Source organism: Rhinolophus sinicus, chromosome 14 (assembly GCF_057876585.1).
Source record: "Rhinolophus sinicus isolate RSI-liver-muscle chromosome 14, RSI-T2T, whole genome shotgun sequence".
NCBI classification, from domain to species: domain Eukaryota; kingdom Metazoa; phylum Chordata; class Mammalia; order Chiroptera; family Rhinolophidae; genus Rhinolophus; species Rhinolophus sinicus.
In genome coordinates this window covers 33,189,892-33,213,280 of record NC_142514.1, presented here as the reverse complement: position 1 = coordinate 33,213,280, position 23,389 = coordinate 33,189,892, and the positions used below count along the sequence as shown (strand labels likewise).

At 39.2% G+C, this 23,389-nt stretch overlaps 1 protein-coding gene across 2 annotated transcripts in view; it reads right to left on the bottom strand.

Annotated features, from left to right (window-relative positions):
• Positions 1-22,519, bottom strand: part of CYP4X1 (cytochrome P450 family 4 subfamily X member 1) — a 46,863-nt gene extending 24,344 nt beyond the window's left edge. The window contains exons 1-7 of one of the 2 annotated variants that reach the window (XM_088791124.1): positions 17,337-22,519; positions 16,243-17,248; positions 8,335-8,476; positions 7,168-7,212; positions 5,647-5,774; positions 3,557-3,684; positions 3,322-3,476 (exon numbers count right to left, since the gene is read on the bottom strand). In XM_088791124.1, the coding sequence (XP_088647250.1) occupies positions 3,322-3,476; positions 3,557-3,684; positions 5,647-5,774; positions 7,168-7,212; positions 8,335-8,476; positions 16,243-16,416 (772 nt within the window). In that variant the 5' untranslated portion in view covers positions 16,417-17,248; positions 17,337-22,519. Of the gene's footprint in view, positions 1-3,321; positions 3,477-3,556; positions 3,685-5,646; positions 5,775-7,167; positions 7,213-8,334; positions 8,477-16,242 lie in introns of both variants that reach the window. The other variant, XM_019749371.3, reaches the window with a different exon arrangement.
• Between the last annotated feature and the right edge of the window lie 870 nt (positions 22,520-23,389).

The following is a 23,389-nucleotide window of genomic DNA, read 5'->3' as shown; positions in this document are numbered from 1 at the left end:
ATACAAATTAAAAATATGAAAAAGGAAAATAGACTGTCACTGATCATATGTACAATAAAAATATAATAAAGGAATATTATGAACAACTTTATGCCCACAAATTTGATAACCTAGACTAAATGGACTAATTTCTTGAAAGACACATTCTACCCAAACTCAACAAGATAGATAATCTGAATAGACCTATATCTATTAAAGAAATGAAATCGATAATTAATAACGTTCCAAAACAGAAAGGATGAGGCCTAGATAACTTCACTGGTGAATTCTACCAAACATTTAAGGAAGATATTATATGAATTCTCTATAATCTCTTACAGAAAATAGCATTAGAGGGAATACTTCCTAACTCATTCTATGAGGCCGGCCATTATCCCAACACCAAAACTAGACAAAGACATTATAAGAAAACTACAAACCAATATGTTTCATGAACATAGATGCAAAAATCCTCCCCAAAATATTAGAAAATTGACTCCAACAATGCATAAAAGGAATTATACACCATGATCAAGGGAAATTTATTCCAGGTATGCAAGGTTGGTTTAACATTCAAAAATCAATTAATGTTGTCCATCCCATCAATAAGCTAAAAACGAAAAAAATCATATGAGCATATCAAAAGATGCAGAAAAAAAGGTGACAAAATGCAACACCCATTTATTGTTTAAACAAACAAACCTCTCAGCAAACTAGGAATATAGAAGAAACTTCCCCAACTTAATAAATAAAATCTACAAAAACCCTACAGCTTACATCATACTTAATAGTGAGAAACTAGATGCTTTTTCACTAAGATCCGATACAAGGTGAAAATGTCCCCTCTCATCACTCCTTTCAACTTTGTACTAGAAGTCATAGCTAATGCAAGAAGACAAGAAAAAGAAAGAAAAGATATAGATTGGGAAGGAAGAAAGACAACTGTCTTTGTTCATAGATGCCATCATTGTCTATGTAAAAAATCCCAAAGAATCAACAGAAACCTCCTGGGACTAATAAGCAATTATAGCAAGATTGCAGGATACAAAGTTAATACATAAAAGTAAATTGCTTTCTTATATACTACCAATAAATGATTGAAATTTGAAATTTAAAACACAATGCCATTATATTAGCACCAAACAAGAAGTACTTAAGCATAAATCTAACAAAATATATACAAGACCTATATGAAGAAAACAACAAAATCCTGATAAATCAAAAAAGATCTAAATAAATTGAGAAATATTCCATGTACATGAAGAGGAAGAATCAATATGGTGTTCTTCCTAACTTGATCTATAGAATCAATACAATCACAATAAAAAACCCAACAATTTATTTTGTGGCTATCAACAAACTGATTATAAAGTTTATACGAAATGGCAAAAGACCCAGAATAGTCAATACAATATTAAAGAACAAAACAGTCAGAGGACTGACACTACCCGAATTCTAGACTTACTCTAAAAGGACAGTAATGAAGACAGTCTGGTATTGGTGAAAAAAAAAAGAGACAAAATCAGTGAAACAAAATAAATAGCCCCAAAACAGATCCATACAAATAGAGCCAATAGCTATCTGACAAAGGATCAAAGGCAATTCAGTGGAGAAAGGATAGTCTTTTCAACAAATGGTACTGGAACAACTGGACATTCATCTGCAAAAAAAAGATGAATCTAGACAGAGATCTTACATGTTTCACAAATATTAATGTAAAATGAATCATAGGCCAAACTGTTAAAACTATAAAACTCCCAGAAACACATAGAAGAAAATATGTGACCTTGGGTTTGGCCGTGACTTTTCAGATACAACACCAAAAGCATGATCCGTGAGAGAAAACAAAAATCAATAAGCTGGACTTCATTACAATTAAAAACGTCTGCTCAGGAGTTTTCATAAGAGAATGAAAAGACAAGCCACATATTGGGAAAAAATATTTGCAAAAGACATTTCTGATAAAGAACTGTTATCCAAAATATATAAAGAATGCAAAAGTCAACAATAAGAAAAAAAATCCACTTAAAAAATGGGCAAATATTGATAGTTTTTACTAAATAAAAATTTTAAAAATTGAGGTTTTATTCTTAACAAATTTAACATTTAAAATTTTCTCTAATCCTTTGCATTTTGTTTTTTTCATCATAATTATGTAATGTTGATGTAAAGAACTTAGAAAACGTAAAGAACTTTTCACCAAGTCCTAGGTAGATGCCACAAAATCCCCTCCTATTTACTCCAATGAGCCATATACATATTAACATTTTCTGTGTGGGCCATGATGGGAACAGGTTTGGGAACTACTGCTGTGTATAATGCCCATTGCTATTTTAAATTGTTTCTAATCTGCTTATCTGAGTGTCTTCCATGTAATATCCATGTTCATGTGTGTATATTTGTGTATGAGTGTGCATGTGTAGGTGTGTCTTGCAAATTTCCTGGGGCAAATATATTTTTTAAATTATATTTAACATTTATTCACTTCCAGGAACTGTCTGAAGTGCTTTACAGATATTAACATAATATAATCATCACCACAAACCTTTCATTTTATTCCCATTTTCCAAATGAAACTGAGACAAAGCAGTAAGTAAGTTGCCCAAAGTCACACTGCTAGTAAGTAGTGGAGCTGAGGAATAATTAATTAACGACTTCATAAACATTCTCTACTATGGTGTTCATGACAAGTAATGTTGAATTGATTGGAAAGCTTAATCAGTTTCAACTTTTATGTCTCTGTTTTGCTAAAACTATTTAGTTTTGAACCAAACTGCTTTTACTTTATTTTTTTATTCTGGTAAGAACACTTAGCCTGAGATTTACCCACTTAACAAATTTTTAAGTGCACAACACAACACAATATTGTTAACTGTGGCACTATGTTGTATAGCAGAGCTCTAGAATTTTCTCATCTTCCATAATTAAACTTTTATACTCGTTGGACAACTTCCCCCTTCTTTTGAATGTATGTCCATGTTTCCTCTGTTCCCCTTTTGATTCCTAGGTTGCATGAATAATTTTAGCTTGTCATTATTACTGCAATCATGGCATGAAAAGCCGTATGCCATGTATACTTTGAAATATTAAATGCCCCCTTGTGTTATATGTGTATTAACAAAAATTGTACATAATAAAAACTGCGTAACATATAGAAAACTCCTCAAAAGACTACTGCTATGGATGTAGCAAATTCTTCACAAGGACCTGTATTTCATTTGCGCAGTGTGCATATAAAGCCTCCATTAAGAACAAGAATTCTTCCTCATTTCACATTGAGGCCTATTCTTCTACACAGACACAAACCGTTATGCACTCAGGCAACCCAAACCCAAGAAATACCTGTGTACTGATGCAGAATTTTGTTTAATTCCAGTAAGCGGCGGCCCTCAGGGGTAAATTTGAAAATTATGTCATAGTGAAGTAAAAAGTTGTACACGCGGTTAAAGATGATTTTGGAGAGTTCAGACATCGCTGTTACATAACGATCATGGGTTCTAGAGAGAAAGTGGGGCAATGTCAATAAATGGCTTAGGCAATGGCAAACAAATGTCTTTTTTGCCCTCCTGTCACTGACCTGTTTATCTGGCAGTTGGTCTCCATGCTGAAAGTACAGTTCATAAGTACATCCAGGGACATAGAGCTGATGTGTTTAGAAACTTCCACAACTGTGTTCTGAGTGCCGCAAATCTTCTCCCACTTACCCTGGCACATGAGGTCAAGCTTAACAACATCACCATCATCAAAGTGCCTTTATCTCAAAGCTCCTCCCAGACCCTGCCATTAATGATGTAAGGGAGACAACCCTGACCTAGCAGGAGCTGTAAGTCATACAAGTAAATAAGCCAAGTGTTTACTTGGCATGAGGAAGAGGGAAAATGCACCCTGCTGGGTGAGGAACAGCATGGAGCAAGCCAGGTATCCAGTAAATGATTGAATTAAGTGTCTTTGGCCTTTCAATTATTACCATAACTCTGCTTTAAAGCAGACCAGAGTTCCAGTAAAACAGACAATCTCTGATACCCATAATTATAAGGGGTCTCCCCAGGGCTTCCTCCATCTTCAGTCCCCAAACTGCTAGACACCCCCACCCCATCACTAGTCTCAATCACCATAACCAGAACTTAAAATAAACTTGGAACATTTAAAATGACACTTTTGATTCAGAAGTAGGGGATAGGGGAAGCCATGAACAGGAACCCCTACAGGGAGCTGGCTCTCAGCCAAACGCTGCCTGTGTCCACTTTACCTCCCTCTCAAATGAGATACTCACACTACCTTAAACTGCCACAAAGTGGTACCCTGTTGAAAAGGTATTCATCACAATAAGCATTCTTTGCGTAAAAATACAAATAAATCTAAGTGTGTAAGCTCAGATCAACTGACATTTGTTGAGCACCTATGCCTATAGCTAGGAGCTAAGAATTTGGAGGGGGGGGGGAAGCAAAGAGATCTTTTTAAGGCCTTTTACTTTGGTCAATTGTTTAGTCAATTGCTTTTATCCTGAATTGTGTTGAATTTTACTGAGCACAAAAAAATGAGTTTAGAAGAAATGAGAGCAAAGCTGGAGGCATTTTGGCACAATTCAGCAGGGGGAGGAGCTGTGAGAGGAATCTCAGGGAAATGCGGGTTTAGAAGTGAGGGAGATAGAAATGATTTATTGTAATGGAGATAAACTCAAATACCACCATTGGCTGATATGCAATTGTGCCTGAAGCTGCAGAGCGCCAGAATCGGAAGCGTATGCCCCATCTCACTCTAACTGTACCTCCAGCCCTCTGCCTCGAGAACTCACACGGGTATTTTACCACAATCCAGCAGACTTTACGTTAAATCCGCTTCTGTGAACTTGCTGAGAACCCAGTCAATCAGCTGGTAACAGTGGTTCTCTCTTGGGAAAAGGGATGGGCTTGCAGATGAAGGTGGAGGAAAACTTTGGCTTTGTGGTGTTAGAAGTGTTTATGATGAAATTATATTAGTGAATTACTTGTCTGATTTAAAATAAGTACAATTTAAAAATTAAAAATATGTCATGTTCAAGTGGAGTTTTGGAATAGAACTCATTTATAAATTCGGGACTGCTCATAGGAACACTTCCTCTGCAACCTCCTCCTGCTCTTCGGAAAGGTGCAGGTCAGCTCCTAATGTCCCTCTGCTATCTACAGGAGGAAACCACGTGTGTGACTTGAATGTAGACACTGACCGTTTACTAGGTCATTTGTGGTCACCAGGCAAGGCCATTCCAACCTCCCTACCTCTGCGCTAGCTAACTCAGTCTATCTAGATTCCATGGTATCCACATATTCAAGTCCAGGTCATATTTCCTAGTAAACATGAGTCTCCTCAGAATCTGAAGCTATTATAGCTGCTCCAGATTTCCTTACCTGTCACCTACAGCACTTACCATTTGAATGTACTACTCGGTACCTGGTTTACTGTCAGAGCATCTCAAAATATATCTAAGACAGATAACCAGATCTTCATCTTTTTTTAATTACCCAAAGAACCATAGCAAAGGCTTACATAAACACCTATTGCTCAGTGGGTAATTTCTAGAAATCATCCCCCTTTCACTTTCACTACCCACTAAACATACTCGTATGTCTAATTCATTCTCTGTTGGAAGAATTTTGCAACATACAAGAACACTTTTGTCCCTTCACTTACCAGCATTATGTTCACAGAATGAACCATCACCTCGACGTATGATTTCAAGATGTTAAAATGGAATACAGGAGTTATTAGGCGTCGATGCTGGAACCACTTGGGTCCATTCAGAGTCAGTAGTCCTTCTCCTTGAGAAATAAAAGACACAAAACCTCATGACATTTTATTGGATGAGTTGAGGAAGGAGAGGTGAGGAACACAGACACCACGGACTGTGAAGCATAGGTCACCTGACACAGTGGAATAGCAAAGTGTGTCACGTATTAACATCGACGTGAGTTTTGATGCTTAATTCTGGGATGGATGTGTTTAGCATTGTGAGAAAGAACTCATGTGTTGAAGCCTGATCTGATAAGAGTAGTGCTAATCTTGCAATCATCAGTTACCACCTGTGTAATAATTGAGTGAATCACTTAACCTTCCTGAGGCTTGGTTTTCTCAATGATAAAGCGTGATAATAAATATCTACTTCACTGTGTTGCTGTGCAGATTAAATGAAAGTGTATATAAGGCACCTAGTCTGGTCTCTAGCTCACAGTAGAAACACAATAAATATTCATTTTCTCTCACTCCAAACCAATCCATAAACTATACTGCGAATACAAAATTCACAAGGAACTATACAAGAGTGTACCCTCTGTCCCTACATATCCCCTCCTTGAGCCCTAGTCTGTGATACAAAGTGAAAACACTCATCATGGCTAATGCCTCACAATTTTCTGTTACTGGGGAGGTCATTAAAGATTTGGCTTTAAAAGAACCTTAAAGTTTACTAACATATAACTGCCATCATTCACTGAGGGCTTACAACATACCAGGCTTGTCACGCATGGTCCAGCACTGGTACAACTAGTACAATGCCAGCCATTGAACTAAGTGCTGAACATAAGTGTTTCATTTAATCCTCACAACAACCCAGAGATTTTCAAAGATGAGGGAACAGAGGATTAGAGAGATTGACTTAGCCAAGATCACACTCAGCAAGTCAATGGGGGACAGGATTCATACCCACGTCGCTCTGAATCCAAAACCTGTATTCTTTCATTTATTTCCTTCCTTGTCTAATATAAATATCAATTATATGACTAAAAGGCTTAGTTTGTGTACTCACGGAATATTCCCAAAGTGTACTTCAGAGCAAAATTTTACTGATTTGCATATGGACACAGAGGAACTCCAAAAAGAAAGGGAAGGATCCAATAAAACGAAAAAGAAAGGATAAAATAAAAAATATGGATCGTGAGGCTACAATTTTAAAGACAGAGATGAGACCGATTTATATATATGGTTGCTTGAGAATGAGACTTTGGGGAGAGAAATGGACAAGGAGGATTCCTGCAAAGTTGTGCTGTGTTGACCTTAGCACTCCCTCGTGACCTACCCTGCTAGAAAACTTGCAGTGTAGATCTACCATACTCTCAATACTTTTGAATTCCTATTTAAGTTGCTTTGGAATGCTCTGCCATAGAAAGGGGACTTCTAGTGAGAGAGTGGATTATCCTTTCATTTGCATATACATACCAAGAGATGGAACCAAGAACTTGTATAGGTAATTGGATTTGGGATCTGCAGAGTCAAGCAGAGGAAACAAAAGACAGCATTAGAGGAAAATTATCAAAGTTAGTGAGGATTCTCTTCATTTGCCATAAATAGTCAGCAAAAGGGAGCCCGGGGCTCATTCCTTACAGCCCTTGGCAGGTGTCAGGTGGGGTGGGGTAAACCCACCAGGCGGACAGGTCCACAAACTGAGATTATTTCCTTATTTACACTTCCTCCACAGAAACAGAGGCTGCCCTCAGGTCACAAAGTTTCCAAAATGGAAGTTGGGACAACATGACAACATATCATATCCTTTTTGGAAAGCAAATTAAATTTCAGATCAGGGGCCGGGAAAACACCAGAAAGTGAGGTACAAATGCTTCTTGGGGTTCTTGTGAACTCTAATGTGGAGGTGTATTACAGCTCTTGTCCTTTAAGAGGTGAACATGAGACCAATCGGAGAGAACTGGGGAAATGGGAAATGCAGGAAAGGTTGTTATCTTTTCTCAGGTTTTGCTAAGAGTAATGGAGAAAATGGCACAGGGAAGAAACATCAGAATATCAGATCTTAGTTTACAATATGATGGAGCAAAAACTGGACATTTTAATTTTGTGCTATAATTTACCATGGAAGCCTTGAAAAAGAATTGGAGGGGGGAGTTGTGCCCTCAACAGGAACACAGTCGAGAAAGGTGCAGAAAACAAAAACAAAATTTGGGCCACAATGAAGAGGTTAGACTGGGTAAAGTAATAATCTAGCACTCAAGTTTACATGCTGAACCAGCACAGGCAGAGCTACTTCTGAATGTCCCTGAAGACTTGCTCAAGAAACGGGCTGGGATGGGGGCTATTGCTGACACTGAAGTCACAAAACCAGAAGAGGCAAAGAAAGCCCCTGGTGATCAGATGGTGCCAGCGGGGTTTTAAGATACAGTGACCTCAAAGGGCCCATGGCGTCTGAACTAAGCAAGGACTGGGGGACATGGGAACGCCCTTCAGGATTGGTGGGAAACCTCTCCACACTTCCTCCAGTGTTTCTCAAAGACCTAATACTAATCTTTGCTTCAAAAGTCCTTTAGAATCCTGCTTCTGGGTTGTGCGTATCACTCCTAGGAGGGTGAGGTTCCTGAGATTCATCACTTTTCTTACCTGTTCTGCTCAGAAATGTCTTTGCATAGTCCGGGTCATAGATATAGAAAAATGCCTGAAAGGGCCCAATCCAGAAAGGAAAGGCACATGGGTGTTTTTCGACAATCTCCTCAAGTTTCTCAAAATTCTCACCCTCAAGTAACTGAAGTGAAAAAAGTGAAGGAAATTACAGATGCCATCCAGTCTAGACAAATCCCCTCTTACAGACAGACACAAGCCAAGTTCAGGGCCTGGATAAGGTCACACAGGCAGAGGGGCCCGACCCTATTTCTGGCAGTGGGTGAACATGCTTTTCTTAGGATTTCTAAGCTTGGGGTATGATATTCTAAACAAGGTTAGTGTATTTATCTTCTCGGTATAAATATGTTATCTCCCCAACCAAGTCACTACCGAATGACATACACTGTGAGCTGTTTTCCCAACTGAGAAGGTAAAGAGAACCAAGTCACACACCCTGCCTCACCTGCTAACTCACACATTTAGATGAGGAATGGCGTCTCGAAGCTGAAAAGAATTTTTTTCCTATGTGGGAAGCTAACTGTTAGTGGGTTGAGCATGACCCACCGTGCAGCTCACCATTCCCTCTCCCTCTTCCTTTCTCTAATTATTGATAAGTGATTCTTTCTCATGCCTTAATAGTAAATGCTTCTTCATTCGAAAAACTGCCAACTCCATCTACAAAGAAAATCCAATTCTTTTCCCATACAACAGTAAAAGACTCATTTATGCAGGTGGATGGAGCCTGATGCAAACTCATATACAAAACTCTCAGCTACTAACATTTATAAATCAGAGTACAAATACTGCCATCAGAAAGGAACTTTTTGCCTGATAAGCAGATTGTTCAGGTAATATTTCCACCAAATGAGTGACAATAACATTAATTTATATCTGCTTTTTATAAAGTGTAGCGGTGGGGGATACTGTATGTACGTTTCTGGGTGTGCCTAGCTACACATTTGAGCATGACCATAGGAATCGTGACCTGCAAAACACCCTAAGACTGACAAGAACTCCCTTGTATGACCAATCACACAGAATTTGCCATGTGATTGTATGTTCTTACCCTCAGGAGAGGTGGAAAACTTTGCCTCCTAATTTCCTCTGCTATGAGCTAGCATCTCTAACCCATGAAGTGCCTCCTGGATCATTTAGGGTCCCTAAAAAGCTGAGGGACTCTAAGCTTTGAAATCTAGTTCCTGAAAAGCTGCTGACTCTTTTTTGCTAATATTCCCACAATCAAGCCACTGATGACACAAGCGATGTTTACCAACAATGATCATATTTACTCATTTATTCATCTGCAAACAATAAACAAATGACTATTAAGTGCCTATTACATGTGCGAGGTGATAGAGATGCAGAAAAATATAAGACAGGCAAGTATTTGCCCCCATGGAAATTATAGACTAGTATAAGGATTATTTCTTTAGGTTAGAAATTGTCATGGACACCCTCAGCCACAAGCATTTGGTTATACTTTTAGTAATTCCTGTCTACAGCACAAGGACAGAAAGCTATTGTGAATCATGTAATATATGAATTTATCTTGTTTCATCCACAGCAGCATTAAATACATTTGAAAATACATATTACACATATTCAGGACACAGTGTTCAGAAATAGTTGGAAATTGCTTAATCCCCAGAAAAATAGTAATAGCGTTTACCAAGCCCTACTATGTGTTGGATGCTTCCAAGTGTTTTCCATGTTTTATATTCTTTAATCTTTATGTCAGGAACCCTATGAAGCAAATACAATTGCAATCTCCATTTTACAGATGAGGAAATTGAGCCTTAGAGAGGTTAAGTAATGTGTCTAAGGTCATACAGCTGCAACCAGTAGTAAGGATTCAAACCCAGGTTGAACTCAGGAGCCCAAGCACTTTACTACTTAGTTACACAAACGTCCCTTGAATTACACACACACACACACACACACACACACCTCTGCATATACACACATTAGGTCCCACACACTGGCTGGGGTTCACTGGCCTGCTGAATAACTGTCAATCTATTTGGTCCATTCTTTGTAGACAATAGATCTTTGAATGAATGAATTTATTTAACACCTAATATATGCGAGCATTCAACAAAATAGCTATTTAGCACCTATTATGAGCCAAGCACTGGGTTTATAGTAGTGAACAAAGAACTTTCTCTCACAGATCTCTCACAGATGCTCGTGGGGAGAAGGGAAGTATATAGGAAAGGAGTGTACAATATGGTGTCAAAAAGTGATAAGTACTAAGATAATAAAAACAGAATTAGAGGATAGAGAGTACTGGAGGCCATGTTTTATGTTGATTTGTCAAGGGCAGGGAATTTTCTGAGAAGTGACATTTGTTCAAAGGCCTGAATAAAGTGCAGGCAGAGCATTCAACCAAAGAAGATCGTATCTAAAGCCCTGAGGGAGAAATCTGCTTGGCATGTTTGAGGAATAGCAAGAAGACTATATGACTGGAAAAAAGCAAGGAATGAAACTTGTTGTCTTGTAGGGAATTTCCCCTACACATACCTCTTCCTTCTGAAACCTTATAACTGTACCTAAAATGTTACAGTGTAAAATAGTTCCATCCTTTCCTTGTGATTGTCTGAGTGATGAGTCATCAAAAGTAAGATGAAGGGTGAAAAAGGCAAAGAGGCAAGGTTGGTAATATTAGTCATCTTGATATATCAGCCATCTCCAACCTCCAAAATTCTGATAGAGGCCTCTCTAAAATACAGAAAATAATTTAGTGACAGTCAAGAGGAATATGGACATTAAAACACTATGAATACAATGAACAATCTGAATGAAAATAAAACCATTCCATTTACAACAGTATCAAATAGGAGAAAACACTCAGAAACAAATTTAACAAAAGAGGTGTAAAACATATACTCTGAAAATTACAATATATTGTTGAAAGAAATTTTAAAAGACTTAAATACATGGAAAGACATCCATGTTCATAGATTGGAAGACTTGTTAAGATGGCAATACTTCATCTACAGATTCAATGCAATCCCTATCAAAATTATAGCTAGTTTTTTTCTGTCAATATTGACAAGCTGACACTAAAATTCATATGGAAACTGGAAGTATCTAGAATAGCCTAAATAGTCTTGAAAAAGAACAAAGTAGGAGAACTCATGCTTCCTGATTTCAAAACTTACCATAAAGCAACAGTAATTAAGTATGGTATTGATGTAAGAATAGACATATAGATCAATTAAATAGAAGTGACAATCCAGAGATAAACCTTCGTGTTTACTGTCAATTGATTTTTTTTTTTTTTTTTTTTACAAAGGTGCTGTGAGATCATAGGGGGAAAAAATGTGCATATATATATTGGTCTCTACCCCCAGTTCCTGGCACAGAGATCCTAAAATCCTCAAAATTTCCTAAGTGATAAGAGCAATAGAAGCATCTTTGTTCAAACAGTTGGTCTTTGACCCTGGTTCCTGATACAGGGTTTCTAAGTCCCTTGGAATTTTCTGGGTGATAGCACTGTCTTTTGTTCTAATGAGGTGATTCTTGGTGGGATCCTGGATGGAGGCTGGTCACCAGAGAGACGAGCCATAATGAGAAGCTTAGAGTTTTCAGCCCCACCTCCCATTCTTCAGAGAGGGGACAGGGGCTGAAAATGAAGTTAATGACTGATCATATTTACACGATGAAGCTTCTGTAAGAATCTGCAAAGTACAGGGATTGGAAACCTTGTGGGTTGATGAACACATGGAGGTGCTGGGAGAGTGGAGGGCGTGGACGCTGTGCCCCTTCACCACATACCTGGCCCTATGCATCTCTTCCATCTGGATGTTCATCTGTATTCTTTATCATATCCTTTTATAACAAACCAGTAATCAGCAAGTAAACTGTTTTCCTGAGTTCTGTGAGCTATTGTAGCAAATGAATCGAAACTGAGGAGGGGGTCATGGAAACCTCCAATGTATAGCTGATTCGTCAGAAGCACAGGTAACAACCTGGACTTGCGATTGGCATCTGAAGGGGGTTGGGGGTAGCTCTATGGATTGAGCTTTAATCTGTGGGATCTGATGCTATCTCCAGGTAGATAGTGTCAGAATTTAGTTAAATTCTGACACCAGCTGGTGTCACAGAATTGCTTAGTGTGGGGAAAACTGCCACATCTGGTGTGAGTGTGATTAGTAATGTGAGAGTAAAGGAGGTACACAGGAGGAGGACTAGGTTTTTCTTACTCAGGTGCCAGGATTCAATGGGGGAAAAGAATAGTCTTTTCAACAAATGATGCTGGGATAACTGGGTATCAACATGTAAATGAATAAAGTTGGACCCCTACCTTACACAATATACAAATAGTAACTCAAAATGGTTCAAAGATCTAAATGAAAAAGCTAAAACTATAAAACTCTTAGGAAAAAAACATAAGGATTCAATCTTGGATTTAGCAATGGTTTCTTAGATATCACAACAAAAGCACAAACAATAAAAGAAAATATAGATAAATTTGGCTTCCTTGTTATCTTAAGCCACTAGTTTTTACCATTTTTAAAAATGCATTATAAGGTAATTGATACAACATTAAATGGAGAATAAGACAGAACTCTTGGAAATTAAATTATATAGCCAAATTAAACAAAAATTTTTTTTAGTAGAAACTGTAGGAAGACAAAATGAAGAAGCAAAATCTGTTTTTTTTAATAGAGGCTCAATGCAGGAGGTTCATATCAAACCAATAGAAATTCTAAAAGGAGAGAAGAGAAAAATTGAGAGGATGATGGGGAGAAAGTATCAAAGAAATTTACTATTAGTGTACTGTCCCTAACTCTTCATCCTTACCACTTAAATGCCTACCATAACCAGATCTGCATTTATTAATTTAAGGGTTATCCCTGGCCACCAGCGCCTGCTTTGCTGTCTGCATACAGTCCAGAAGTGCTGGGAACTTAATGCCTACTAGGTTCAATGTTTCATCAATGACTCTCAGGAGTTAGTCTAATAATGCCCCAGTTCTTTTTACTCTGCAGGCAGAATAACTCTGAGTTACATGCACTGGCTACCAGACCCTGTGGGATTAAACTACAGGTATCCACAGTGGTAAACTGGCTGAGAACCAACTCTGTGTTGATTGCCTTCCCATCCCTATCTCACCTGCCTGATCCTCTATCAAAGTTTCCTGGCATCATCTCCAAAATAAAATACTTGCTCTTGAATCCTTGTCTCAGGGCCTATTCTGGGGAAACCTAAACTAAGATAAATATTGTACATAAAAATTTCTCAGAACTGATGAATATGTGTTTCTAGACCAAAAAGATTGCTGGCCAAGTGTCAGTCATAATAAATGGAGAAAAGAAAAGCCTAGGTGCCACACTTAAGTACATCATAATTAAATTTCAGAATACCAGAGGCAAATTGAAGACTTTAAAACTGTTAGAGGAAAAGAAAAGGGTCACATAATAAGGATTAAAATTAAGAAAGGTGGAAGAATTCTGGAAAGATGGCAGACTAGGAAGTATCAGTAATCTGTCTCCCCAGCTAGACAACTATTGCACTGGCATAATCTGTCTGATGTACCTATTTTGGAACTCTGGAATCTATTGAAGGATTGCAACTTCCAGTGGGAAGGCTTGGACTGTATACTTCAGTTAACTTTGGTCAATTTCAACTCTTCATACAGTAGCGGTTACTTATCCCTCACCCCCAGCCCCATGACTGGCACCTGCAGGCAGCTTGTGGGAGCAGGGTGGGGGGAGTACCTTGTCCTCCAAATATTAGGATTGGTGTTCTGATCACTGGTTCCTTCTGATCACAGAGGTGCAGACAAAGAGGCCAGTGGCCATTGTTGTTGCATGTCTCCCCACTGTTGTAAGCTCTCCTGTTCTCACTGGCTGAAGTGACTTCTAGGGAATTTAATGGGCTGGTTCCTTCTCCCCCCCCCCCCGCCCCCCCAGTTATTTTTTCTCTTTTTCCCTTTTGAGAGCGAGACATTAAAGATTAGGACATTCAATTGTATATACAAGGAAAATTACAAAGTGACCACACATGTCCAAGGAAAGGCATAGGTTCAGATCTGAGAAGACCTTAAGTTTATACCTCATGATGACCCTTGTTACAGAGGGAGCGTCCAACAATCAATCAATCAATCAGAAAACCTCCAGCAAATCCTGGGGAAGGGAGAGAATCTGATTTCCTGAGTTATCATATTATTAGACTGAAGTGTCCAGCTTTCAACAAAAAATCACAAGGCATACAAAGAAACAAATAAATATGGCACATACAAAGGAGAAAAATAAAACCAACAGAAATTGCTCCTGAAAAAAGACTCAAAGGCAGCATTACTAGACAAAGACTTTAAAACAACTGTCTTATAGATGTTTAAAGAACTGAAGGAAAATGTTGAGAAAAAAATTTTTAATGATGTATGAATGGAATGTAAAAAACAGGAATACCAATAAAGAGATAGAAAACCTAAAAATAAACCAAAAAGAAATGCAATGAAAAACTCCACAGAGAGATTCAAAAGCAGAAACGATCATAGAGAAGAAAGAATCATGAACTTGAATATGGAACAATGGAAAGTACTGAGTCTGAGAAATAGAAAGATAATGACTGAAGAAAAGTGAACAGAGCTAAGGGACCTATAAGATACCACCAAGCAGCCCAACACACAATCCCAGAAGGAGAAGAGGGAAAGAAAGGGGTTGAGAGAATATATGAAGGAATAATGGCTGAAAACTTCCCAAATTTGATGAAAGGTATGAATATAAACATCTAAGAAACTCAGTGAATTCTGAGTAAGATGAACTCAGAGAGACCCACACTAAGACACATTATAATCAAACTTTTGAAAGACAAAGACAAAACGAGAACCTTAAAAGGAGCAAGAGAGAAGTGACTTTTTATATACAAGGGATCCTAAATAAGATTACCAGTAGATGTCTCATCAGAAACTTTGGAAGACAGAAGACAGGTGCTATATATTCTAAGTGCTAAACACACACACACACACACACACACACACACACACCACAGCAACCACGACTGTCAACCAAGAGTCCTATATCCAACAAAACTGTCCTTCAAAATTGAGGGAGAAATTAAGACATTCCCAGGTAGACAAAACTGAGGGAGCTTACTACCACTGGATCTGCCCTGCAAGAAATGCTCAAAGGAGTTCTGCACAGTGAAATGAAAGGGCACTGGAGAATAACTCAAAGCCATATGAAGAAATAAAGATCCCAATAAAGGGAAATACACCAGCAATTATAAAAAGTAGCATTATTGTAACAGTTCTGTAACTCACTTTTTGTTCTCTACATGATTTTAGAGAATAATGCATTTAAAAGAATTATTAGTTTATGTTTTTAATAAAACAAGGAATCAGGGGTGGGAGTGGATTTAGAGAACTGGAGAGACCCAATATTTCTCTACCTTACAAATTTTAATCAGTATTTTTTGAGTGATTGGCTGGGGCTGCTCCTTACTTCACAAGAATCTTAGGAAAAGAAAAGTTAATTTTCTCTGGTTGGACGGGACTAATGTTGGCAACTATTGTGTCCAATTTTTTACATTTTCAGCAATTAATATTAAGATAATACTTTTTTTTTTTTTTTTTTTTTTTTTAGCAATCCATGTGTAAGGCATTTTAAAATGCAGCACATAAATGCAAGACATTGGTGTAGCAGAGAACAGACCTGAGTTACAGCAAGCTTTCTTTTTCCAGATTCAGTCTCTGGAAATAGCCCCCTCCCAACCCCCAAAGCTTTCTTTCCCTGTAGGGCTGCGAGGGAGCAAATCTAGAGTATTGAAAAGATGCGGAGAGCCACAAGCTGGGCCAGAGTGGTCTGTGTATGATATAGAGATGGGAGGAAGGGAAGGAAACAGCCGCCTCTCTGCCCGCCAGGTTTCCAGCACTCTCCTTCGCCCCTCCCTTCCATCTACCTTCTGGTGCCCGGTGAACAAGGATGCAGCGGGCCCGGGAAAGGCACGCAGATCTCTCAGCAGCCTCTGCCTCCTCAAGTAGAGCTTGATGGCCAGTAGCAGCCCCAGGGCCAGGCAGAACACAAACGCCAGGTGAAAGGGCCGCGCCCAGTGCGTCTCCAGCCAGGACTCCATCGCTCTGCGCTGAGGATTGCCGGCGGTCTCTGAGAGGCTGAGCTTTCTGAAGACGGCACTTGGGGTGAAGCGCCCAGCCCACTGCGTGTCTGTGCCCTCCAGGAAGCTTCCTGCTTCCCCCCGGAAGGAGGAAGAGCGGTGGGAAAGGCAGCTCAGGCTTGGCCAGAGGAGGCAGGCGCGAGCTCCCCCTGGACTTCTAACCCTTTACCGATGGATGCAAACCTTCATTCAGGAGGACTTCTTATACCCTCCTGGAGTGTCCTATTGCAAGCATGACAGTTTTCAATCACAAGGGTTTGAATTTCAGTTTTGAAATTCTGCCAAGGTTGAGGTCATCGTTTTTCTTCATTGCCATAGATAAATAATAAACTGCTAGGCAAAAAGACCTTCTTTCCCTGTTCTGAAATTCTACCGAAACCCAGAGAGGTCTGTGGGCTGGTGGGTGGACGTGCATGATCATTATATTTATACAGTGTGGCCTGTCCAGCGGTATGCTGATAAATATTTTACAACTGGTGCTCACTCTGATTTCTAGTGTTTGCCAATGTCCACCGTGTCCTATTTCAAGCTGCCAACAGAGGACCCTAAGTCCTGAATTAGGGGAAGAGATACTAAGCAGTGTATCATTGTATAGTAGTTCCACCATACAGATAACAATCAGGGCCTGCCATATAATTTGCAGATCCCGGTGCAAAATTAAAATGTGGGGCTCTTTGTTAAAAATGTACTAACGATTTCAAGATGATGACAGCAGAGCATTAAACCAAGCACACGCCTTTCTGGGTGCAAGGCTGGGTGTGACTGCTCAGGTCCCACGCCCATGAAGCCAGCCCTGGACAAAAGAGACATAAATAATCTCAAGAGCATAGATAATAGAAAATGCAGTAAAATCATTAGAAAGTAATGAGTTTTTTTATTACCTATCAGGTGGTGAAGTAGGATCCAAGAGACCCGCCTTCTCAAATTGCTGTCCCCAACTCCCAGCCTCTTTTATAGGCATTGTCCACAATACATGTATTCATTCATTCATTGATGCTAAGATAGGCATGTGTAAGGTGTTGGGTTTACAGCCGTGAACAATAAACCCAATCTCTGTTACAACTTCCTGTTCTCCTACCTGTCACAGCCCCCCACTCCTCAAGACCCCACCCCAGTCCCTGGAGCCAGATTTTATTTGTCAGGTTAATGGTTAAGACTGACTCCAGTGATGATCATTTCATCTGGACCGAGTACTGGCCCCCGAATATTCCATTTTGTGCCACACATTCTTTCAGCTCCCTCTTCCCCAAACCTTCCCAACTCCTACCTACCTTCATCCCTCATTTATAATAGAAGTTGTCATTTGACAGTGTCTCAGAATCTTCTGGTTTATACAGTTCCTTCTGGGAACCTCATGGCATTTTGGTTTTTCAGATTCTTCCTCTGTGCCCTGCTCCTTACCCAAATCGTGATGGGTGTATGCTGGCCCTCATCTAACTGCATGGTGGTGATCTGCTGAAGACCTCAGATATCCTGGCTAGGCTCAGTTTTGTGAGATCTGGTTTGGTCTGATCCTTGGGTCTTTTGTGCTGAGTGACAAATAACAGGATGTAGTTGGTGAACTTCTAGTTAGTTCTCTCAGCAGAGGGAGGGCCTGAGGACTCCTTAGCTGACCCAGTCCCACTCAGGCTATAGCTGGAGGTGTTAATCTCTCGAGACCTGGCCAGTCCATCACTGCATTCCATGTCCTTCCTTGGAAAACAAAGGAACTTCGGGACTTCTTGCACTATACCCAGGAGCCTAAGAGAGGCTGGAGGGTGCTAGCTCAGGCCTCACTGCTTCCCTGACATTTTCACTCAGATTCCTCCCCAGATGGAAGCAAGGCAAAAGCCCCTGTGCTCACAGCTTTTCCCTCAATCTATCCAAATCCTCAATCCCAGGATTTCAGCCTAGAGAGTAAAAGGCAGATATTCTCCTGACCATTGGCTTTCTGACCTCTGCCAATTCTTGCCTGAGTCCATCAGGCTGAAAGAGGAGGACTTTTCCACAAGCCCCATTTCATGTAGTAGAAACTTTCCTTGTCATATTGCCTGTGTTCCCTCTGTCTCTGACTGAGAGTGAAGCTCTACAACCTACTCCAACAGGGCACACTGCTGGGAGATATAGGAATTTAGAAAATTATTTATTCTGGCCAAAGACTGGCTTTCAATACTTAAAGCAGCTCAATAATCCAAAAGCAGAGCAGCGATCCCTTCCTTCTCTTGTCATTCCTGTGCAAATGTCCACTGAATTGAATTTCCTTGGCTATAGTACAGGGGATAGGGGATTGTGAGAAAGCCGCAGCACCACAGATAATGGTAGACCCAGGTAAGGAGTTCAGCCTTTACATAAGGCCATAGGGATCCACTGAAGGGATTTAGGAAGGAAAGTGACATGGTTATATGGTAAATCACTCTGACAGCTATTTGGAAGACAATAATAGCAGATAAAATACCAAGTACTATTTTGTAGTTATTTACATCTAGTAAGTTGTTTAATTCTCATAGTAAATATTTGAGGTAGGTATTACCATTATCCTTGTTTTACATATACGGAAACTGAGACACAGAAAGATTAGACAATTTGCCTATCAGAGGGTAAGACAGGACATCAGACAGGACATGAGAGGGTAAGAAGTAGGATCAACCTTTGAATCCAGGAAGTCTGGGGGAATCCAGGTCCCAGGATCTTAACATTTATGGAAACATTTATCTATAAGGGGTGTAAGATTGAAATTAGGAGAGCAGTTTTCATACTGTTGCAATATTTAGATAAGATATAGTTGTGGCCTGAACAGAGAGAGCAGGGGGCCATGGGACAGAGAGTTTGGGTAGTGATCACCTAGTGCTGCTGTTAATTAACACAGTAGTTGTAATTTTGGAGGAGGAACATGTTAGAAGCATAAGAGGCAGGATAGGGGAAGGAAATGGACAGTTTTGTCTCTGATGCCAGCCAGATAACCTCAATTTTCTTAGAGGATTCTGAGGCATATTTTGCCCTGACAGTGGCTGGGAGGAGTGAGTGCCTGAGCAGAGTGGGGATTTGGAACAACTTCTACAGTTAATGCTGAGGGTGTTTGCGAGCCAGTGAAATATTGAGAAGCCAGTAAAATTTACATGTAGAGACAAGGGCACATGGTTCCATCATTTTCTTCCTCAACAGCCTGGGGGTAAGAGAATGGAAATGTTCAGGAAGGAGGCACGGAGCCAGTCCTCACCCTCACTGCTACCTCTTGTACACCAGCCAGTACTGGGCAACGCCAGGAAAAAAGAAGGACCAAGGGTAAGATTTTCCTTGGGACAGTTCACAGTCTGGTGGAGGGGACAGATAGATAAGCAAAGAGATACAATACGATGGATAAATGCCACCATTGGAAGGATCCATATGGATTAACTAGCCCTTGTTCTGTCTTACGAATAAGGAAATTAAATCCAAAAAAGAAAAGCAACTTGCACTAAGCCCCATCTCTCCAGACAGAGAATTCCAAGGTCCTTTCTCCTTTCCTCCTTGTCACCTGTGTGCCACACCCATTGTGCTGTTCTCCCCAGTTCCTTTGGATGACACAACCAGTGAATCAGGGAAACCTGTGATTGTGACTAATTGTGTTGCTCCTCCATCAGAGGAAACAAAGCAAGCAGAGAAGTCTGAGAGAAAGCAGGAGCACCACGTGTTGTGGAATCCAAGCAGAGCATGTTGAGTCGCTTGAAATGAAAGGTGAATGTCCAGTGCTCCTGAGACAACAAGGATCAAGTTTAAAATGTGTTTATTGGAATTAGTGTCAAGGAAGTCAGTTGTAACCATAGGAAGAGCTGTTGAAATGATAGATATAGAAGCCAAAATAAGGTGGGCTGAGAAGTGAACATGATGGTAATTAATTGAGACTGTGGAGAAAGTATTAACAACTCTGAAATGTTTGACTATGAAGAAGAAGAGTTAGGATGCTATCCTGATGGGCATTTGAGAGTAGGAGGAAGTTCAGGACTCTCTTCTCCACTCTTCCTCCCTCCTCCCATTTCTCACAGAGTGAAAGAGGTTGGGGATCTGTAATGCAAAAACTGAGCTTGAAGAAGGAAAGGTTGGGGCAGATGTAGAGTTTCACATTTTGGAGTATTTTTATGTCATAACAGAGAATAGAATAAAATGAAAATCCTATTGAAAATCTCCAGATAATAGAGTTTTGAATTATATTAACTCAATTTTACAACTTCAAGACCTAGTCTCTCTTTTCTTTTTTAAATTAAATGTACCAACTCGAAATAGTTGAAGTTAAGAGTATGTTTCCACATTACGACTGTTCATAATTCCTTAAGTGACTTAAACTCCTGAAGCTTAGAGCAGAGTTACCTACTCCAACTAAAGTGAATTCTGGACCCTATTCAAAATTAGAAAAATATATCCAAGTCCCTATAGTTTGTAAAACAGGACCCAAACTCCTTTATGGACGACAAAAGAGCTTATTTTTCCATATGTAAATACCACATAACTTTATTAATAAAATGGTATCCATTTGATAAACTGAAACCCTACAAAACAAATATGGATTCTTAAAACTTTAAAGAAAAACTTGACAAAGCATGAAGTCAAGGAAATGCTTTGTCTTTACAAGCTTATTTAAAATTTAAAAATAAAATGAAGATATTCTTTTCTGTGATTTGACATTAGCAAAATTATAAATAAGTATTACTACTTCTATTTTTTCAATTGCTTTGGCTTCCACATTTAATAGTACTAGCTCTATTAACTGTGTATCCCATTGTGTTACTTAAATAATTTTTAATTTTTAATATGGAGAAAGGCATTCTACTATAGAGACAAAGATGGTAATTGTCAAAATAAAATTAGTGAAGAACTTATTTTACAAAGCTTGCCTATATATTATATTTGTGATGATCTCAGCAGATTTTCAGAAGTATTAATTTTTTCCATTTTATTTTTACTGATTTTATTCAAAGAATTAATTGAATTGGTAATAGTTCTGATGGGTCGCTTACTTTTCTTGTTTGCAACCTTTATATTTTTTTGTAATAGATTTTCATCCACTTGAAATAGCTGGGGTGGAGGAAGAACTGCAAATATATCAGCATCTGTAGTTTGGTTCTTGAAATGTTATAATTGCTAAGTAATCTCTGTCAATTGCATAAGAAAAATGATGTTTTATAACACGTATGCTTCCAAATCTGAGAGATTTTTAGGCAAATCAATCTGGATATGTTCAGCCAGTGAGAAAACTGGCCTTTCTGCCTTGGCTGCCCTTCATTAAACATTCCCCAGGACAAGAAATCATTGAGCCGAAACTAAATGAGAACAGGGAAGAGGGAAATGTGGATTAATGTCTACAAAAATTATCCTGCTCTGTCCCGGATCTACTTACAAATCAAACTGCTGGCCAGCTTCCTGCAATATGCGGCCTCTATGGACAGAACATAGCTCCTAATTCATGTGGGTTTTAAGCAAGTGGCAACCTCTCTAAGCCCCGTTTTCTCCAATTGTAAAAAATGGAAATGACAATAGCACCTACCATCATCAGTTACTGTGAGAATTAAATGAGGTAATGAGTGAATGCCAAACACTGAGCATTGTGCTGGAGCGGTGAGCCCAGACATGTCTCAATATTGTAATTATCAGAGAAACAAGGGCCCCAGCAGGGAGATGCAGGGAAGGGAAGTAAGGGGTATGTCATTAATCCATTCAGTCATTAAACAAATGTACATTAAATAGATAATATGTATACTAAACAAATACGTATGTCCATCAATAAACAAATATGCAAAGAGCTAGAGACACTGTCATGCAGCTTACTATCTACCACATATTTCCCACCTAGTAGATGCTTATTAAGTGAATGATTAACCATGGTTCAAAAGCTCTTCTTAAATGTTTTAATCCCTGCATTTTCAAAAACTCTGAAGGAACCAGCTACAATAGGCCACCGTTGAGAAAATGGTGGGGTGGCCTTTCCTCTAGAAAGAAAGTGAAAGCAGGAAATTATTTTATGTGTTCCTAAAGAACTAAAAGACATAGCCAAAAGCTTTTTAACAGAAAGAAGGATGTTCACATGTGCAGAAATGAGTTAAGTAACAAGATTAAGTAAAGGACTTTAATTACTTTTTGCTCCAAATAAAATGACTTACTTTGGAGAGAGATCGACTTTGAGACTCTTTGTAATTAAAAACAAAATCCATACCTGGAACACAAGGAAGTGAAAATAATAAGAGCTGACAGAAATGTCACTTTCAGAAATATTCCCTCGCTTGATCCTCCCAACCACTCCGTGAAATGTAGGGCAACATAAGATTCATTTCACAGGTAAGGACGCAGAGAGCCCCCAGGGTGAGCAAATGTGAAAGTGAGACGAAATCCGGGTCCCTGGTTTTGGCTTCAGCTCTTTTTTATATTATTTTTATTTTTTTAATTAAAGTTTATTGGGGTGACAATTGTTAGTAAAGTTACATAGATTTCAGGTGTACAATTCTTCATAGCTGTTACAAAGGGACCTGCTTGTGTAGTATAATAATTAATAAACAGAAACCTCATTGAAAATGAAGTTGGGAGGCCAGAAGGGGGAGCTCTCACGTCCTACATGGACAACAGAGCCCAACAGAAAGAACTCTTTTCATAAATAATAGCTCTCCCAACTTCCTCTTTTTCTCTATAAAAGAGGTTCCTCTCCTTTGTTTCTTGGGACTTCACCCTTGCACTGCATGTCCAAAATTGCAATTATTTGTTGTTCCTCAATAAACCCGTTTTGCTTGTGAAATATCTGGCTTTCTATTTGTTTAAGGTCAACAGTATTGTTTCACACTTGTGCCAGCCCTTTGTGGCCAGAATTTTCTCAGAACTGGTTGGAGGGCATGCATGAGCTGCCAAGAAAGGAGGATGTAGGGAAGGAGAGAGTGGAGTCAGCCAGTCTAAAATGGGCTGAGCTGAGAAATCAGAAAAAATTCAATGTCTGGGA